The sequence below is a fragment of the Acomys minous genome (assembly GCF_964271855.1).
Source record: "Acomys minous genome assembly, chromosome: 13".
Classification (NCBI taxonomy): Eukaryota; Metazoa; Chordata; class Mammalia; order Rodentia; family Muridae; genus Acomys; species Acomys minous.
The window spans coordinates 98,320,911-98,341,003 of record NC_140495.1 but is presented as its reverse complement, the minus strand read 5'-3'; the positions used below and the strand labels follow the sequence as shown (position 1 = coordinate 98,341,003).

Below are 20,093 nucleotides of genomic sequence, written 5' to 3'. Positions count from 1 at the left end.
TAGATTCTCCAAGGGAAGAGGATGGACGGATAGAACAAGGAAGAGTTTGGCTGCATGGTGGTGGTGGTAGTGATGGTGGTGGTAGTGATGGTGGTGGTGGTGGTCACGGTGGTGGCAGCGATGGCGGTGGTGGTGATGGTGGTGGTGGCAGAGGTGGCAGTGGTGGTGATGGTGGTGGTGGCAGCGGTGGTGGTGGTGGTGGTGGTGGTGGTGATGGTGGTGGTGGTGGTGATGGTGGTGATGGTGATGGTGGTGGTGATGGTGGTGGTAATGGTGATGGTGGTGGTGATGGTGGTGGTGGTGGTGGTGATGGTGGTGATGGTGATGGTGGTGGTGATGGTGGTGGTGGTGGTGGTGGTGATGGTGGTGGTGATGGTGGAGGTGGTAGTGGTGGTGATGGTGGTGGTGATGGTGGTGGTGGTGGTGGTGGTGATGGTGGTGATGGTGATGGTGGTGGTGATGGTGGTGGTGGTGGTGGTGGTGGTGGTGGTGGTGGTGATGGTGGTGGTGGTGGTGATGGTGGAGGTGGTAGTGGTGGTGATGGTGGTGGTGATGGTGGAGGTGGTAGTGGTGGTGATGGTGGTGGTGGTGGTGGCAGTGATGGTGGTGATGGTGGTGGTGGTGGTGATGGTGATGGTGGTGGTGATGGTGGTGGTGGTGATGGTGGAGGTGGTAGTGGTGGTGATGGTGGTGGTGATGGTGGAGGTGGTAGTGGTGGTGATGGTGGTGGTGGTGGTGGCAGTGATGGTGGTGATGGTGGTGATGGTGGTGGTGGCAGCGGTGGTGGTGGTGGTGGTGGTGGTGGTGATGGTGGTGATGGTGATGGTGGTGGTGATGGTGGTGGTGGTGGTGGTGGTGGTGATGGTGGTGGTGGTGATGGTGGTGGTGGTGGTGATGGTGGAGGTGGTGGTGGTGGTGATGGTGGTCGTGGTGGTGGTGGTGGTGGTGGTGGCGGCAGCGGTGGCGGTGGTGGTGGTGGTGATGGTGGAGGTGGTGGTGGTGGTGATGGTGGTGGTGGTGGTGATGGTGGAGGTGGTGGTGGTGGTGATGGTGGTGGTGGTGGTGATGGTGGAGGTGGTGATGGTGGTGATGGTGGTGGTGGTGGTGGTGGTGGTGGTGGCGGCGGTGGTGGTGGTGATGGTGGTGGTGGTGATGGTGGTGGTGGTGGTGGTGGTGGTGATGATGGTGGTGGTGGCAGCGGTGGCGGTGGTGGTGGTGGTGGCGGCGGTGGTGGCAGCGGTGGCGGTAGCCAGGTTGGCTTTGATCTGTTAAACAGGCACCTCTGCTGCCTGTAAGGGGTTTGAAACGTTATCACGTGTCCCAGTTTGCTTTCTGTTGTGATAGGCACCATGACCAAAAGCAACATGAGGAGAAAAAGGGTTGTAGGCTAAGGCTACAGGTTTCTCTGTGTAGCCTTGGCTGTTATGGACTTACTTTGTAGACCAGGCTGGCCTCAAACTCATAGCAATTCACCTGCCTCTGCCTCCGGAATGCTGGGATTAAAGGCGTGTGCTACAAGGCCTGGCTCATCACACTTTTTTTTTCTTAATTTCTTATGTATACAATGTTTTGTTTACACGTACACCTGCACACCAGAAGAAGGCACTAGATGTCATTATAGATGTTGCAAGCCACCATGTGGTTGCTGGGAATTGAACTCAGGACCTTTGGAAGAGCAGGCAGTGCTCTTAACCTCTGAGCCATCTCTCCAGCCCTCATCACAGACTCTTAACAGTTTCTCCACACATGGAAAAAGAAAAAAGAAAAATCAGACAACTCTTGTTGTCACTGAGGAACCTCATGAATAAGATGCATAGGCAAAAAGGAGATTTTAATGCCCAAAAATACCTTGGCCACTCAGTAGACCAATCCACAAAACTTGAATGAATATTCACAAAAGTCTTTTCAAGTTAACTTTAAAAATCACATCTTAAAGCTGGATATGGTGGCCACATCTTTAATCCCAGAACTCTCAAGGCAGAGGGAGGGAGAGCACTATGGTTTGAGGCCAGCCTGGTCTACATGAGTCTATCTCACAAAACAAATCAAAACCCGGAGCATATTCACAGCAACGCCAGTTCCCCCAAGATTTTAATTTGCATGATTGGGGAGCGGGGAACAGCATTCATACAAACCACTTCCACCCCCTCACTCAGTCAGTTTCTCCCCATGCACACATCCTCGGATCCCTCCGGGTTCCCACTATGTTTATGCCACAACACCCAAACATTTGTTCAGTGTCTTTGTTATTGTTAATGATTTGTTTTTTATTTATGAGCGCTGCTGGTCTGCCTGCACGTATGTCTGTGTGAGGGTTGTCGGATCTCTTGGAACTGAAGTGAAGTTGCAGGGAAGGAGAAATTGTCTCAGGTCTAAGGCAAACGCTATGTGAGCTGCCGTGTGGGTGCTGGGAACTGAACCTGGGTCATCTGGAAGAGGTGCTGGTTCCCTCAACTGCTGAGCCGTCTCTCCAGCCCCTGTTGAGTGTCTTTTATACCATCACTACTTTTTTTCAAACTGGTCATTAATGGAAGAAACTCCAATGCAAAACATTTTAATAAGTTGTTGGATGTACAGTTATTAGCATTATCTAAATATCACTTATAAAAATTGCTATGTCACATTAGATGACTCTAGAAACACAGTGATGACCCTTGCACCCCAAGAATATCCTGTCAATAGTACAAATTACAAACACTGAAAAAGGAAACTAGAGACATTTTGACATTTACACTGAAGTACAGCGATACATTCATTCATCAAGTATGGGAGGGCTGGCACTGCTGCCTGTTAACGACTGCGAACAAAAGTCCGGTGCAATTTTCTATCTTCCAGTGCAGATCCCACAGCAGAGTGTCTATGTACGCGTCTCCTGTATCTATCGGGATCACAAACCCTACCTTCAACAGTTAAACTGTGAATTTTGTAAGTTGACACCCAAGCCAAAGTTTACTCACAATGACACAGTGTTCGACGATAAATGCAATCACTCCGAAGTGAAGAGGTAACTTCCTATCCACTGACAAATCTGGAATCCCCATGATTTGAAAACTTCACTTCTAAAATGTTTGTAGTAATAAGGGGCGACCGCAATAACACTGCGCTATTATTCTGTAGGTTGAAGGCTGGATGTACCTTTATGAGCAAAAGTGGAATTTTAAGGCTGTTTTGTGCTGTTTATAGCTGCCAGCCAGGGGGAGAGAGTCAATCGGAGGTGACAGTTCTGCACTTCTAACCTTGCCTTACTTTCTCTAGATCTCAGCCCAGAAGCCAAAAATTATCTGCTTCCTTTGTAACTTGATACTTACCACTTAGTCTTGACTAAGACACCCTCTTTAGCAGCTTTAAATACAGGTGGCTATGATCTGTTTTAAAGAAGGCCCAGCAGCCACTCCACCTGGCCAGGATGCTGGAAGCAGTCTTGACAAGTTCCCAGATGTACACTTGGGGGGTTAGAGTGGTTGCAAATATTTAACGTGCTGAGAACCACCAGACCATTCTTAGAAAAGACTTGATGTATCTGGGTAATTGAACCATTTTAGGGGGCAAGAGAAAAAGGGCAACTGAAGCTACAAAGACACACAAATCAAGGTCAAGGGCTCTGTAGGTGAAGGGCAGCAGTGTACACAGCTGTTTGGACAGCCGAGTTCTAGTGGAGTGGTACTAACAGTCAAGTCTGTCCTTTCACAGTCCGGCCCTCCCTCCCAACCTACACATTCCAAATTCTAAAATCAACAACAAGAGTGCAGCAGAAGTAATTATGGAGATTCCTTTTCCCCCCAACATTTTATAGATTTGATAGTTCACAGAGCTGACAGGAAGAGCATCGCTGTGGAGATCACAGACTACGGAATCACAAGACAGCAACAGTCAGGAAATAGTTCGTAAGCTGGCTGAGCTGCAAAGCCACAGTAGCAACCTGTAGTGTGGACAGGCAGGGTGCCCAGGCCCCCTTCAGACACCCAAAACAAAGCATCCCATACTGATTTAACACCATGGCTGTCACAGCCACTTATACACAGTTTCAAAACTCTCTTGAAAGACTATTTAAATATTTAACAATTATAATTTATGCAACTTCCATCCATATTAAAATAATTAATGTAAATACTTTATTATAAAACTATTTTACAATTTAAACTTTTATTTGAGAAATGTATTCACATCCACAATTTCTTAAAAGTCCTTCCCATGAGTGCATCTCATAAGAAATACACTAAAATCATGTTGGGGGGGGAGGGGCAGGGCGCCAGCCTTCCCATCAGTTCAAACGGTCTCCTCATTTGCTTATCTCTTGGGTCTCTGTGTGTTCACATATGTGTGGCTAGTGACGGATACCTCGTCCCCAAAGTGGCAAATCTCAGCATCGTCTTTAAAGACAGGGTAGACCAGAACACGCCACAGGTCAGTTACACCATAAACATGTTCATCACATCATCAAAAAGCATTAAAAAAAAAAAGAGCAACATGAAGTGGGCAACAGTGGCAGGGTGTAAACAAGAACTGAATGCTAGCCCCTTCCCTGAGGAGCAGAGATACGAATCACTTCCTGTTTCATTCAGACAGTTTCATTCAGACAAAACCTAGTCGTCAGAAAGGCAGGGCGCTGGCTTCCAACGTGTTGGAATCAGCTGTGGACCAAGGACTTGACTGCGCCCGAAGCTTCGAACAGAACACTTGAGTTTACTTACTCAGCAGCTGATATCGTCTCAAACTGCCTCTTAAGATTCAAAATAGTGTTGTTCACCAGATGAGCTTGAGCTACTGAGTCACACCCAGATAACAAATCAATATTGTAAAAAGAAAAAAAAAAAAGGTAAAACTAAACATTTTCAAATAATTATCGCTTGAAACTCACTCCCACCAAATGGAAGAAAATCCGCTTATAGGCAGTACACACCTGGGCAGAGACTGGGAAATGCCGACTTCACATCTTAAGTGTTCTCTGAAGAGTGTGTACAGCCTCCCGGGGGGGAAAAGCAAAGGCGCACAGGCCTGTGTCACTCTGGCTAGCGACCCATTTACTTAGGGCTCACATCTGGGCGTGGGCATTTGCAAACTACATTTTGATGGAAAAGCTCCCTCTGTGTTACAGAAAATGGTTCTTGGATTTAGCAGTTTTATTTGTAAATTCAGAAAGGAGAAGAGGTTAAAAAAAAAAAAAGGTCAAGTCATAACTCAAAAGTATTTTTCCAGAAATGACAAGCTGTTCGATTATTTTATCACATCAGTGAGTCAAAGTGCAAGCAAGTACAGCACCGACGGCAAAAGGATCTGCAAATTTAATTTCAATTTTAAAAATAATGACAAATAAATAGTTATTTTGAGAAAGGTGGTAGCTATAAAATAAACATATACTTATCTTTTTTCTTCTTCTTCTTTTTTAAGGAAAAGTTGCCTGCCCTTGTTCTGAGGGAAACTAACCAGGATTTCTGTCAGATGCCACAGGAGCGAAACCTACGAAGGATTCTGGTCTGCACCAGGCACAGCATTCTGTGGATGCTTAACCACAGTCTCAGAAACGTGCTCATGCTGAGGCTTAAAAGTAAATGAGGATACATTTTTTTTTAAATTGATTTTTTTTCCTAATGGAAAAGACTCTCAAAAATTATTTAAAGCAGAAATAAAACAAAGTTTCCACCATCCACCTTTCCAAAGCCTCAGACTGGTAATAAAAACACCATGCTTTGTGACAGCTTCCACAACACAGTAAACAAAACCTTTTCCAAAATGAAATTCTTTCAAACAAAAAAAAAAGTAATTTGTTCTTTATTAATACTCTCTCTTTTTCTGACCTTAGGGAGGAAGATTTGTACTCTTAATTCAAAGACTGTTGTTGCTGCGGCAGCTACACGCCATCTGTATCACTGGACCTTCTCTGAAGCACTGAGCACAGAACCACACCCACTTAAGCACCTTTCAAGTACTGCTCTTGGTGTGTGTGTGTGTGTGTGTGTGTGTGTGTGTGTGTGTGTGTGTGTACTGAACGGCTCTCCAGTGGTAGGGAGCTCAGACACACCGATCCTGATGAAATCGATCTGTACTTTCTAGATCTGAAGGTGGTCTGAATATGATGTCGAAGTTTTGACACGGCTCACCGGCAAGGGTGGGTGGACAGAGATCTCAAGGTGACCTGCTGCAGGAAGCTCCGTGAATTCTGAATGACTGAGTAATGGTTTTGCACTTTGCTTACCCCGTCCCACATTCCCTGCTCGACATTCCTGTTTCTTTATTCTTCATAGTTTTCTAATGAGCAAATTAGTATTCCTGAGTAAGAATATAAAAAAGTTAACCTTCTACCAAAAGTATAAAGACAAATAAAACGTTGACTCACAATACAAATTTTTTTTTTTACAGAGCATTACAGGTGCACGGCTAACGCCTGCGGCTCGCAACGGTGGTTGACCCCACTCCCTCACAGACTGTAGCAGGACTCAACTGTCTAAAATACTCCGAAGCACGGCGATTAGATGCTTCAGGCCGTAAACATACCCCTCATCTACTGTGTTGCTCGGGAACACGTGAGCAAAGTCTATCATCCGCACTTCCACCTGCGCGATCTCCGGCCGACCCGAGGGGAGGTGGTACAACACTTTTTCCAGTTGGGAGAGCACGTTGCCGTTTAAATGTTCCTGGGACATGCTCTTCCACCCGTTGTCTTGCTCCAGAGTTTCAACCTTCAGGGAAGTCTGACTCTGGTGCTTTTTTGTGTACAGCTTTCTGTGCCTCGAGTACACCTTGGAGAAGCTTTTGCCTACGGAGGTCCCGTTGGCCGGGGAGCTGAACAGATGGAAGTTGTTATTACACTCCAGCACATCCGCGTCCGACAGGTGTCCTTTGGAGAGAAGCTTCCCCGCCAAAGTTCTATCGTTTGATTTAGTACTAGCTGGCTGAGATGAACCTTCATAGACAAACAGTAAAGAACTTGCATAAAAGTTGAGCTGCTGCTGATTTTCAAACCACTGGAGAATCTTCTCAACCTTCTGAATACTGGCAGCAATTGCATCTTTTCTTAAACAGAAGCCATTGTGGAAAAACTTGGAGACGCCTGTTAAAGAAATGCATCAGAGTTAGGGTCGCACTGTGCAGCTGTTACTTACAGGGTGCACTCGCAGCAGATAAGATTCTTCACTAAAGGCAGTGGTGGCGCACGCCTTTAATCCCAGCACTCGGAGAGGCAGAGGCAGGCAACACTCTGAGTTTGAGGTCAGCCTGGACTATAAGGCAAACTCTAGGACAGCGAGGACTGTTACACAGAGAAACCCTGTCTCAATAATGATAATGGTAATGATGATGATGATGATGATAATAATAATAATAATGCTATACCTTAATATTTAATCATACTTGGGATTGTACAGGTTAGCCAATTTGCTTTTATGTAACTTGTTTGCCTACTACAAGACACAAACTGTTAAGAAATAAGGTCAATCATCATGGAAATGCAAATCAAAATGACCTTTAGACTTCATCCTACACCAGTAGGAAAGGCCAAGATCAATAAAACAGATGACAGCTCCCGCTGGAGAGGATGTGGAGTGAGTGGAATTCTCATCCGTTGCTGGTGGCATCCAAAATCGTACAGCCACTGGGAAAATCAATGTGGCATTTCCTCAGGAAGCCGGAAATAGATCTCAAGACCCAGCTATACCACTGGTGGGCATATACCCAAGGACTGCTTTATACTGTTATAGACACACTTGGTCAACCATGGTCATGGCTGCCCTGCTCAGAACAGTCAGAAACTGGGAACGAGCTAGAGGTCTGTCAACAGATGATGAATAAAGGAAATGTGGTACAATGACAAAAATCAAGTATTACTCAGCTGTTTAAAAAAATAAAATTCCCAGGGCTGGAGAGATGGCTCAGAGGTTAAGTAAACTGACTGCTCCTCCAGAGGTCCTGAGTTCAATTCCCAGCAACCACATGGTGGCTCACAACCATTAGATCTATAATGAGATCTGGTGCCCTCTTCTGGCCTGTTTGCTCACATGCAGGCTGAATACTGTATAATAAATAAATCTTAAATAAATAAAATAAAATTCCCAAGTAAACTGAATGGAGCTAGAAAAAAAGTCCTCAGTAAGATAACGCAGACCTGAAAGACAAATATTGGTATGTATTCATTTACATGTGGACATCAGCTGTTCAGTCTTCAGCAGGTTGCAATCCACATAACCACAGAGTTAGGTGTACAGTAAAGAGCCTAGGTGGGCAGGGTTGGACTGCCTAGGGAGGGGAAATGGAATAATTGTGGAGGTGGGGCCTGGTGGTAGGAAGGGTCACCAGGGAGCGGCACAAATTGAAAGGATTAGGAGGTGTGACCTTGTTGGAGCAGGTGTGGTCTTGTGGCTAGGCCTGGGACTTAGGGAAAACCAAACACCATTCTGCTACAGGATTGAGGCAGTAAAATGGCGCCCAAGGACATTCTGCTATATTCATATGTAAGCTTTCTCCTGCAGCATACAGAGACCCACAGCCAGACAATGTGCAGAGTGAGCCCTGGAACAGGCACTCCTAAATGGGGTATCTCCATCAATTCCCTCCCCTCGTGTCTCAGGGAAGTGGAGGAGGAAAGACTGGAGGAGTCAGGACAGAAGATAGCAAACAAGCAAGGCCTACTACATGCAGCAGGACCAGCATAGGAACTCACAGGAACTGTGGCAGCTGTGTAGAGCGGCTGCTCTGGGCCTCGTGGGGTGCCAGCACCGGAGGGGAAGTGGACACAAGCCCTCTGCCCTAACACAGAAGCTACCTCCAACCGATAATTGCTCTCAAAAGAAAAATTAGTTTTCTCCAAGGGAGTCTCACTAGCCACACAAACCACACTTAAGCCCAAGCCACGCCTGGCAGTACATGGGCAACACAACACAAACCCAATGGCATTTTGGGAGCTTCTTTGTGTCATTAATGCTTTGAGCACCTTTCTTCTTTTCTTTATATTACCAGCCCTTTGTGTATGTATTATGGTTTCTGGTCTCGTGTCTTTATGAGATTTTTGCATGGGGGGATGTGGTGCTTCTTTGTTTGTTTTGACCTATTCCTGTTTGTTTTTATTTTATCTTTTCTTTTTTTCTTTATTTGTTTTTTGATGTAGGGTTTCTCTGTGTAGCCTTAGCTCTACTGGAACTTGCTCTGTAGACCGGGATGGCCTCGAACTCACAGAGATGTACCTGACTCTGCCTCCTGAGTGTTGGGATTAAAGGCGGGAGCTACCGCCACCTGATAATGATGATAATGATGATGACGATGATGATTAGATACCTATTTGTATCCTAACGGGAGAGAGAAGGAGGGAGGAAGGGAGGGAGAGAGAGACAGAGAGAGAGGATTTGGATGCGTGGGAGAGAGAAAACGATCAAAGAGGAGTTAGGAAGAGGGGAAACCATAATCAGAATATACTGGTTTTTTTTTTAATCTACTAAATTCAATTAAAAAAGAAAAAGAAATGAAATCAGATAGGACCAAACTATAGCCAAGGAGAAAAAAAATCATTTTTTAAATAGTCAAATTAAGTAGTACCTTGCTTTAATTAAGTATGTGAAAACAGGAGCTATTAGGCTACAAGAAGAAGTGTTTTCTATATGTAACACCAGTACCCTCCCACAAACTCTACATTACAAGTCATCTTTTCATAGAGTTAAGAATAACCTAATGTGAAATTGTTTTTAAAAGATAGAATTCCTGTTGTAATGTCTGGCTCACCAGAGTTTTCCAGAAGCACATGTTAATGGGCTTAAGTCAATTAACACCTCTTTATTCATCAGTGGCTTTAGAAGCTTAAATATCACTTAACTATACAGTGGAGGCCTTAAAAAGACACCACGAAACAGCACCTTAAAGCCTCTTGTGTAATGAACAATTTAGATATAATTTATACTTAACACATTTTATTAGTTTATAATTTAATTCCACAGTGCTGGGATTACAGGGGCGCGCCACCAGCCCAGCTGAGTGTGCCTTTAGAGCTCTGGGACTGAGCTGGACAACAGTTTTCAGCTGTTTGTACTTGCAGACTGCACACTGCTACAGCACGGCCCTGTGCTAGCACCCCGAGACCTCAAGTTGAATACTTGGTATGAGGCAGTCTTAGGATTTTGGGAGGTGGGCTAATAGCACACAGGCCATTAGGGGCGACCAGGAACAGAACAGATTTGCACCCCTTGACTGCTCCTGTGATGTGCCCAAGGGAAAGAAGCTACCGCCACACACTGAAACTGAACTGAAATAAAGGCTTCTTCCTGGGTAAGTTGTCTTAGGGCTTTTATCACAGCTATAGGAAGCAAGTGGGCCAGCAAGAATATGCGTGCGACACTAGCGAAAGTGTGAGAGGAAGGGGCACTCACAACCTACGCTTGAGGATATTAGGGCCCAAGGATAATGAGCTGAATCGTCATCCCGAAGGAGAACTAAAGCAAACACCATCAGAGCCATCTTAGCGACTGCAGCGGCAAAGCAGTCATCTTTGGGGCTCACCTTCCTTCAGAGTCTCCTTCGTTAAGCTTCTTCCGTAGTGCTGGTTTCGGGTCTCATAGCTGTCAGAATGAACGTGATACACCTGTCAAAATAAAAGAGCTGTGAATCTCCAAGCACTAATGCGGGGCCCCCCTTGGCCACGTGGGGGTGACTCACAGCTAGTCACACGATCCCTCACACAGAGGTGAAGGGAGTCACGGCAGCACGTGAGCGGAGGCTGAAAGGACACCAAGCGTGCAGCCGCCCACTTCTGAAGAGCTGCTAAGAGCAAGGATGATTTTCAGTGAGATGGAACTGTCTGCTTCAACCCATGAAGATTAACATGAATTTGCATGGCCCGAGACAAAAGCATTTCCTAACACCGGAAGTTTAGCTGAGTTGGGAGACGCATGCCTCGCTCAACACTTGGGGAGTAGAAGCAGAACGTCGGGAGTTCAGTGTCATCCTTGGCTACACAGAAAGTTTAAAGCAATGGATGAAACTCTACCAAAAAAAAAAAAAAAAGTTAAAGCCGGGAGGCGCTGGGAATGTAACTCAGTGATACTTCACCCGCAGGCAAACAGCCTTGGGGTCAGTCTTTGGCACCAATAAAAGCAGGTGTGGCTGCACACACCTGTAAAACCAGGACCTAGTATGAGATGGAGGCAAGAGGCTCAGAAGTTCAAGGTGAGGTCACCTCCTCAGCCAAGATGTCAACATGAGATGCTGTTTTCAAAAAAAAAAGACAAAAGAAAAGCTTCCATAAAAGCGTTTTTTGCTATAAGGTCTTTTATCATTTTTTTCCATCTAGAGTCAGTCGAGTGGCAGAGGCAGAGGCAGGCGGATCTCTGAGTTCAAGGGCAGCCTGAAAATGAGTTGCCGTCAGCCAGGGCTAGGTGCAGAGACCCTGTCTGAGAAAAGGGGTGGGAGGGGAGCCTTACTGCTCTTGCAGAGGACCCGAGTTCAATTCCCGGCACTCAAGTTGTGTGGCTCACACTCACTCATAACTTCAGCCGCAGAATTGGGAGGCCGGGCACCACCTACCTTCCCTGACACACACACACAGTTTGATTGGTTTACAAACGCACCAGAGGCAAAGATGCTATCCAGATACCCAATTCAGATCACAATGGTCATAAAATACCTCCAAAATGACTCAGTGCCACAATGTCAGCAACAATACTAAAGACAATCTGCAATTAAAATAAAATTACAATACAACCACCCATTTCTTAGCCATATAAACTAATTCTGAAGTTCACGGAGTGCCAGGCACTATGGTTCATGCCTACAGTCCCAAATATAAGGAAAGCCCCACTAATGGGTTCACTTCAGCCTAGGAAGGTTAGGTCAACCTAGGCAGCATCAGGAAGGTCCTCTGAATAGAAGATAAAAACACAGAGAAAATCTACATGAAATAAATCATGAATAAAGTACGTGTTCCCATAAAGATGGTTCTTCTTTCTGCCTTTAAGTGAGTCCCAGGGATCAAACCCTTGTCAGGCTTTCATAGCTAGCTCCCTTACCCACTGAGCCATCTTGCTGGCCCCTTTTTGTCTTTTCTTATATGCTCACATTTATTGTAGTTTCCAAAAATTAAAAACTGCTTTATTGATGAAGAAGTCAAGTAAACTATCAGATTTACTTTGCTGTCATCACCAGCACATTAGCAATCTCCTGCAAAACGTCCTCTGAACACCTCTGTTTATGATTCAAGAGGGGCCAGGTGTGGTGGCTCACACCTTTAATCTCAGCACTCCGGAGGCAGAGGCAGTGGATCTCTGAGTTCGAGGCCAGCCTGGTCTACAGAGTGAGTCCAGGACAGCCAAGGGATACACACAGAGAAACTCTATCTTGAAAGAGCAAAACCAAACAACAAACAAAGACTCAAGAGAAGAAGATCATCTGTCACTTGACCACTCCTGCACACTTGCAATCATCGGGCATGCCTAGAGGACACACTGTTGGTTTAGAGGTACAAGTGTCACGTTAATTCTCAGCTGTAGTGAAGTCCTTAAAAGCGGATTCAATCATTCTTCCTTCCTATCATACGCATTCTGGCATTTGTGTCATGACGTAAGAGGTGGGGAGCAACCCTGTGATAGCCCAACAAAATGCCGGCAAGTCATTTCTGCCTCTGCGGCGCCTGCTCTGGACCCTCAGAATGTGGTCCCAGGGTATAGATGCTCGAGTTAACCTTCTCCCAGATGGCAGAATGTGGACAAAGAGAGACACAAGCAGCCCAGCCACAGGATGACACCAGACTTTGACTATGCTGAGGTAAAGAGTACGTGTGCATATCAAAGCAAAAATATGAGATTCTTATGTATCAGTTAAAATAAAAGAATTTAAATGGTAATCCATAGAACTATGTACAAATAAAGCAACTGTTTTAAATAAAAATATGAAATAATGTGGGTTGTTTTGTTTTTGCTTTTTTTTTTCTTTTTTCTATTTCTAAAAGAGTTCTTTCCCCCAGCACTTGGGAAGCAGAGGCAGGTGAATCTCTGAGTTCAAGGCCAGAGCAGATGGCTATACTGTGAGACCCTGTCTTCAAACCCAAAAGCTATACAATAGCTCTTTTCTTACAGGGAAACTGCAATGACTATGCTTACTTTTAATATTTATTGTGCACTTAAATTTAAAACTTCTCTAAAACAAAATTATCACATTACCGTCTTAGGGTTTGGTCGTTACGCATTAAATCTAATAGGTGTCAGGACCAGTGTCACCGACTACAGACCAGTGAGCAGCAGATAAAATGCCTGTCCTTGCAGCTCACACAGCATCACAGACAACTCCACAGCACACTCGCTCTGATCTAGCAGTATATGATGGCTCTGCAGCCCATGCAGTGGTGTGTAAGGGAACATGCATGATGGCTCTGCAGTCCATGCAGTGGTGTGTAAGGGAACACATGTGATGGCTCTGCAGCCCATGCAGTGGTGTGCAAGGGAACAGGTGTGATGGCTCTGCAGCCCATGCAGTGGTGTGTAAGGGAACACGTGTGATAGCTCTGCAGTCCATGCAGTGGTGTGTAAGGGAACATGCATGATGGCTCTGCAGTCCATGCAGTGGTGTGTAAGGGAACACATGTGATGGCTCTGCAGCCCATGCAGTGGTGTGCAAGGGAACAGGTGTGATGGCTCTGCAGCCCATGCAGTGGTGTGTAAGGGAACACGTGTGATAGCTCTGCAGTCCATGCAGTGGTGTGCAAGGGAACAGGAGTGATGGCTCTGCAGTCCATGCAGTGGTGTGTAAGGGAACACGCATGATGGCTCTGCAGCCCATGCAGTGGTGTGTAAGGGAACAGGCGTGATGGCTCTGCAGTCCATGCAGTGGTGTGTAAGGGAACATGTGTGACAGCTCTGCAGTCCATGCAGTGGTGTATAAGGGAACACGTGTGATGGCTCTGCAGTCCATGCAGTGGTGTGTGATGGAACACGCGTGATGGCTCTCAGTCCATGGAGTGGTGTGTGAGGGAACACGCACACGTCACTGAAACTGCGCTTACCCTCATGCCGAGCACTAGGAAGCCGATCTCCTCCATGAGAGGGTACTTGCTGACCTGCTGCTGGATTTTCTCTGGTGAGGCAAAGGGGTCATAGCTCTTCCGCCCTATCTTCACGTCCATTATGCAGGGCTTATTAAACGCATGAGTCACATCTTCCAGTTTTAGGTATACATCTGTTATTGGAGAAAAACCTTAGTTAACGACAGGCAGCCATATCACTCAAGTAACCTCCAGAGGACAACAGAAGAGGAAATGCTGGAGGAGAAAAGACTTAAGAGTAAATCTATTGTCAACACATGTATTAGTGAGCACAAACATCAGACAAAGCACTATGACGTGTAGCCACAGGTGCCACTGGAGCGAGTGCATGTGTGGACCCCCATCCTCTGTGCATATGATGCCATCTGGGCTCAGAATGAGATCGATCTCTTAGTATTTTAAGAATTTTGGAAAGTTTGTTCTTCATTTGACATCAGTAAACTGGGAACCGAATCCAAATGACACCACCAAATTCCCTCTTGCTGCCCTCAAATGCACTGCTGCTGTCACACACCTCAGTGCCCTTGCATACATCTGCCCACAGAACGTGCTGTCACCACAAAAGCCTTTTTTCACAGCTAACCGTGAGAGCAAAAACCTGGGTAAGAAGAAAAAAAAAAGAAAAGAAATAGTGCCCCCTCTTCCTAAGGAAAACAGTCCTGTCTAAACTCTCAATGAAATCGTGATTCCCGTTTTAGTTCTAAAGGCTGAGAGCCTGGATGAGTGGGTACAGTGCGTACAAGCACCAGGAGTGAGTTAGCATCCTTAGAACCCACGTAAAGCTGGACAAATTGAGTGATCTGCAATCTGAGCCTCCCACAGAGAGGTGGGAGGCAGAGGTAAGATCGTGCGGATCATGCAGCAGTGGATAGGAGATCCCGCCCCAAACAAGATGGAAGGTGAGAGCCAACACCCAAGGTTGTCCTGATGGCTACACGTGTGCCATGGCTCATACATGCGCACACGTGCACCATGTGTGCATACACACATAGCAAAATTAGGAAAAGAGGACATTCCCTCTAAACCTGGCAAAAGGTGCCGGAGTAAGAGAAGCCCCATGCACTAATGTCCCGCTCTCTGTCCCACCCAGACTGGCACAATTTTGAAATTACAACAAAGAGGTTTGTGTTGAACCGAACGAGAACTCAGGCCTTAAGAACTTTCAAGGCCTCCAGACTTAACAGGGATCAATCTTCTGCAGAGGGTAAGGGTAAAGAGGTAAACATTATCCCGCGGTCAAGCAAGGCGGGCAGGTTAGCACTGTGGTTGATGGGACAGCAGCCTGGAAGCGCAGTACAAGCAACCTAGGAGCCCGGACACAGCAACACCGCGGGCGTAAACAGCAAAGGATGGTGGACAAACCTCAAGCGGGACACAGCCGCGCTTCTGTGTTTGGAAAGGTGGCCAGAGGATGGAGAGTCTCGGAAAGGACAGCTTCACCCTCACTTCAGTGTTGGAGAGCCTCAACCTCAAGGCTTACACCCCCGTGTATTGGTAAAGAGCCGGGAGATACCCAGTATCCCAGAGACATCACCATCAACTTAGAGGTGAGACGTTGGAGTTAGGGTGTGAGAGTGTACTGTGAGCCGTGAGGCCCAGCACACATCAAAGGAAGGCTATTTTCTACATGTCAAATGCATGGCCCTGTAAATTCAAATACAGAAATCCCTCTTTGTTCTCTCTTATCCTCTCTCATACAGCGAACACCTGCTAGATATGGGTGTTGCTTTCCCCATCCATTCCCACTGCCCTGGACACTGTGGACCCAGCCCACCTTACACTATAACAGATAGAGGCATTTCTTCAAGAAGTAGAACCCAAACACACGGTTTTACTTGTGTCTAACTCAACTAGCCAAGTGTGTATTTCTTTTTGTTTGTTTGTTTGTTTTGTTTTGTTGTTTTTTGAGACAGGGTTTCTCTGTGTAGCCTTGGCTGTCCTGGACTCACTTTATAGACCAGGCTGGCCTCAAACTCATAGTGATCCGCCTGACTCTGCCTCCAGAGTGCTGGGATTAAAGGCGTGCGCCACCACGCCCAGCTAAGTCTGTATTTCTTTAACTTAGCCAGTTCTTGTGTCTGTGCTTGGAACTGCAGCACTGCTAGATCACTAGCTTTCAACATGAAAATGAATTAAGGTCTTCTGAGGATTGAGTAGATGATTCCTTTCCATTCCCTGGTCTGTTTTATATATATACACACATTCGCACATACATACATATACTCACACATGCATGTACATATACACACATATATATTAACATACACACACACACACACACACACACACACACACACACACACACACACACACACCAGAATGGTATGCCCCTCCCTTTTTCTTTTCTGGTGTTTTGAGGCAGCATCGTACTAGGCTGCCCTTGAACTCACGGCCCCACTTCAGCCTTCCCAGTGTGGAGATTACAGGGGTGAAACACTTTCATTTGTATCTTTCCTTCTAAGCTGTAAGAACTAAGCATCAGGGCTGGAGAGGTGGCTCAGCGGTTAAGAGCACTGACTGCTCTTCCAGAGGTCCTAAGTTCAATTCCCAGCAACCACATGGTGGCTCACAACCATCCACAATGAGATCTGGTGCCCCCTTCTGGCATGCAGATGTACGTGCAGGCAGAATACTGTATACATAATAAATAAATAAATATTAAAAAAAAAAAAAAAGAACTAAGCATCAAAACCTGCTTTAGGGACGCAGAGCTGTAGCTCTCTCTGAGGATGAGTATGTATGCCTGTCAGCTCAGCACCAGGAGGCTGAAGCAGGGGGACTGTGGATTACAGACCAGCCCAGGGGACACAACGAGAGCTTATCCTGACACACACAAGAGAAAAGCAACACGCGTGTTCTCAGGCGAGAACTGGGGCTGGGCTCAAGCAGCTTAAACAGAACCTATTGAGAGAGAGAGAAATAAGAAAGCGGGACACAGCCTGAGCGCCAGGCTGTTAGACTGACAGCTGCCGTGTCTGTCTGTAACCCTGAGCACCGCTTCCCTCTGAAGAGTGTTTCTAGCAGACTCCCTCAGTGGTTCCTGTAGAATGACGCTCAAAGCGGGGCTGGTCTTGAGGCTCGGTTATGCAAAGATCAAAAGCATACTGTCACTACAGGACAGTCTCCCGAACAATTCCAGACCAGTAACAAAAGATGTCTGCTCAGCCAGGCCCCCTGGGTCCAGAGTGGAGCAGCCTTTTTTTCAATGTGTCAGTTACAACCACAAATGAACTATGGACTGAATAGAAGGAGGAAGAGATGCCTGGCATACAGTAAGTCCTGATGTGCAGCTGCTCTCCAGTTGATACAGCCTGAGGTGTATCACAAATGTTACTTGTGTGTCATGGTGTAATCTCACTCCAGGGCTACCCACAAGACCTCAGAAGTGTTCCTGTCACAGTCTGGAACCCAGCCCCCAGCCATAGCCACCGAAACTGGCAAATATCTGACATGAGCTTGCAACAGTGCAGCAGTCTTCCCAACTTGGAACTGGCTTGGTACTGGGATTCAGAGACAACCTGCTTGTGACGTTCTCTGGATCTTCAGCACACGGCAGGACATGTAATTTCCTATGTGAAATGTGAGTGATCCCTTTGGTGGGCTGGAGGCATGTGCAGAAACATTCCTGGGCTCCATTCTGCTTGCTCATGGCTCAGCTACGCCGCCCCTGACTTTTGTAAGACATCCCTATCTCCCCATAATAAAATGCCCTTCTTGCTTAATTAAATGTATTTGTTTGTACAACTTATACTTGAGAAATTTTAAACAAAATGATAGCTTTTAAAGCAATTTTTAGAACCAGAAAAAAGAGACTTCAAATGCGAGCTGTACCATGTATCAGCCTATGTTTCCTAGCATGCCCTGGGCCTCGATGGCATATACAGGTTAGGGAGTCCAGCACAGGCAACCATGAAATAGAAGTACCGTGGTCCAAAGTGCTCAGGATGTGTCAGGGCAGTGCCACAAGCTCGGTTATGTGACAAGGCGCTGCTTTGAGGCACACAGGCGACAGCATGAAAAGCTTTGCCTTCCAGAGCTGCTCCTGAGGAACAGAAGTTAAATTCAGCACAGCGCCTGGTGCCACCTGGTGCTCACCGAGCATTGCGGGTCGGCCTGCGAGAATACATTAACTGTTAAGCATGAGCATGACGGGCAGGTATTAAAGCCCATGCAAGGTTGCCGTGCACTCGGGCTGAACTTGACCATGCAGAACGAACACAAACAGCAGGCGAATCCCTAGAGCAGGCCCTTCCCCTTCCCAGTAAGACGAATGCAACGTTATAACTACACAATAAAAGGGCACAATCACAACCCAGCCAGGCACTTGATAACAGGGACTCCTCACCCCGAAGCTAACCCTAAGCCTTGGCCCACAGTTAAACATTAACAAGAACATCTATTTATTACATATTGATTTTATCTCAAGCTGAAAAGAGCTAAGAGGGCAAAATGCAATCTGATCGCCAGGCTCAAGCGGCCTTTGCTGGAGCTCAGCCGTGGTGCAGGATTTTCCACGTCTCCCCATTTCTCACACAGCCATGCTGGCTCAAGCTGCTGCCAACCACACCTGCATCTCCCTGCTTTGCTCCTGCTAAAGAAAGCCTTATGCACTAGTTTCGATCATACACAGGGGAAAAAAAAATACTGCAACAGATGCAAGAACCACTTTTCTGATGTTGTATTTTTTTTAAAGCTGCTATATCCATAGCAAAGATATAAGGAAAAAAAAAAAAAGGCTGGGCATGGTGGCATACACCTTTAATCCCAGCACTCTGAGGGCAGGTGCATCTCTGAGTTCCAGGCTGCCTACTCTGCATAATGAGTTTCAGGACAGCCAGAGCTTTGTAAAGAGACCCCGTCTCAAAGAAAAAGAAATGTGCTGATTCTATATACATAAGTGAATACTTATGTGCCGCTCACGGCAAAGGAGGAAAGGGAGACGTTGCCAATAGAAAGTGTGTCTACAAGCATGTGCTGGACAGACTACAGACAGTAAGGACCCATGGACACATAGGCATGTGGCTTTAATCCCAGCATCTAGGCAGCAAGGCAGGTCAACCAGGGCTACATATCCAAACCTAGTTTCAAAAAAACTAAAAAGTGACCCAAGGGCAGTTACAATGGTCTGGAGGGACTTACAATTGTCTGGTATGCTCCTCCTCAGGGAGGAGTCAAGATGCCCCGGTAGTGGCATCTGACACAGTATGTTAGGGGCCAAAGCTCAGACAGTGGTACAATGTGCTTCCAGACTCATATCAGCAAGCCTGTAGCCTTATTAACTGGACACATCACCAGGCTCCAAGGCGGACCCCCCACCATCTCACTTCTCCATGGCACTTCGCAGGGTTTCCCAGAAGACTCAAAGGTAAAGCCAGTGGGGTTGGGACTCGAGCAGGAGACAAGCTATGCAGGGCAGGCACTTTTGTTTGGGTTCCTAATGTTTGAGTCTTTAGATAAAAAATCGTCATTTTGGGGGCCTGGGGAGATGGCTCAGTGGTTAAGAGTACTGCCGGCTCTTCCTAAAGGTCTTGAGTTCAATTCCCAGCAACCACATGGTGGCTCACAACCATCTGTAATGTGATCCAGCCTACAGGTGTTCACGCAGGAAGAACACTCAATACATAACAATAATAAATAAATATTAAAAAAAGAAATGGCCATTTGTAAATAAAGACAGAACTGAGATGTGTTCCCGCAGCTGGAACACTTTTATCAGCTAATGTGTAGCATGTCATTCAAGAAAATAGCAATAAAAAGTAAAAGTACCAGTGAGTTTTGCTTAGCAAAAGTAGGAAAAGAAAGCACACTTGTCCCATTGTTTCCAGTCTCAATGCAGACCCTTCATAAAGCTAAGTTTGTGAACTAAACCGCAAGATGAACTTAAAATGTGCTTTACCGTTTGGTGCAGTGGGAGGGGACCAGACGCCGTAGTACTTGGGCAGGTGTTTCCGCAGCTCCAGGAGAACAGCATCGGCACAGTCAGCAGCGTAAACCTGGACAGAGGTGCAGTGCTGGTCAGCTTCCCACAATGCCTCAGGAAGACCAAGTGCAACAAGAGCTGGAATTCATCCAGCATGGGTTGCGA

General features: G+C 46.3%; 1 protein-coding gene across 1 annotated transcript in view; it reads right to left on the bottom strand.

The window, feature by feature from the left end:
- Positions 1-2,538: 2,538 nt before the first annotated feature.
- IPMK (inositol polyphosphate multikinase) overlaps positions 2,539-20,093 on the bottom strand; it is a 40,633-nt gene continuing 23,078 nt past the window's right edge. Inside the window, exons 3-6 of the mRNA XM_084753985.1 lie at positions 19,905-20,001; positions 13,970-14,142; positions 10,477-10,558; positions 2,539-7,048 (exon numbers count right to left, since the gene is read on the bottom strand). Coding sequence (XP_084610111.1) covers positions 6,435-7,048; positions 10,477-10,558; positions 13,970-14,142; positions 19,905-20,001 — 966 coding nt within the window. The 3' untranslated portion in view covers positions 2,539-6,434. The remainder of the gene's footprint in view (positions 7,049-10,476; positions 10,559-13,969; positions 14,143-19,904; positions 20,002-20,093) is intronic.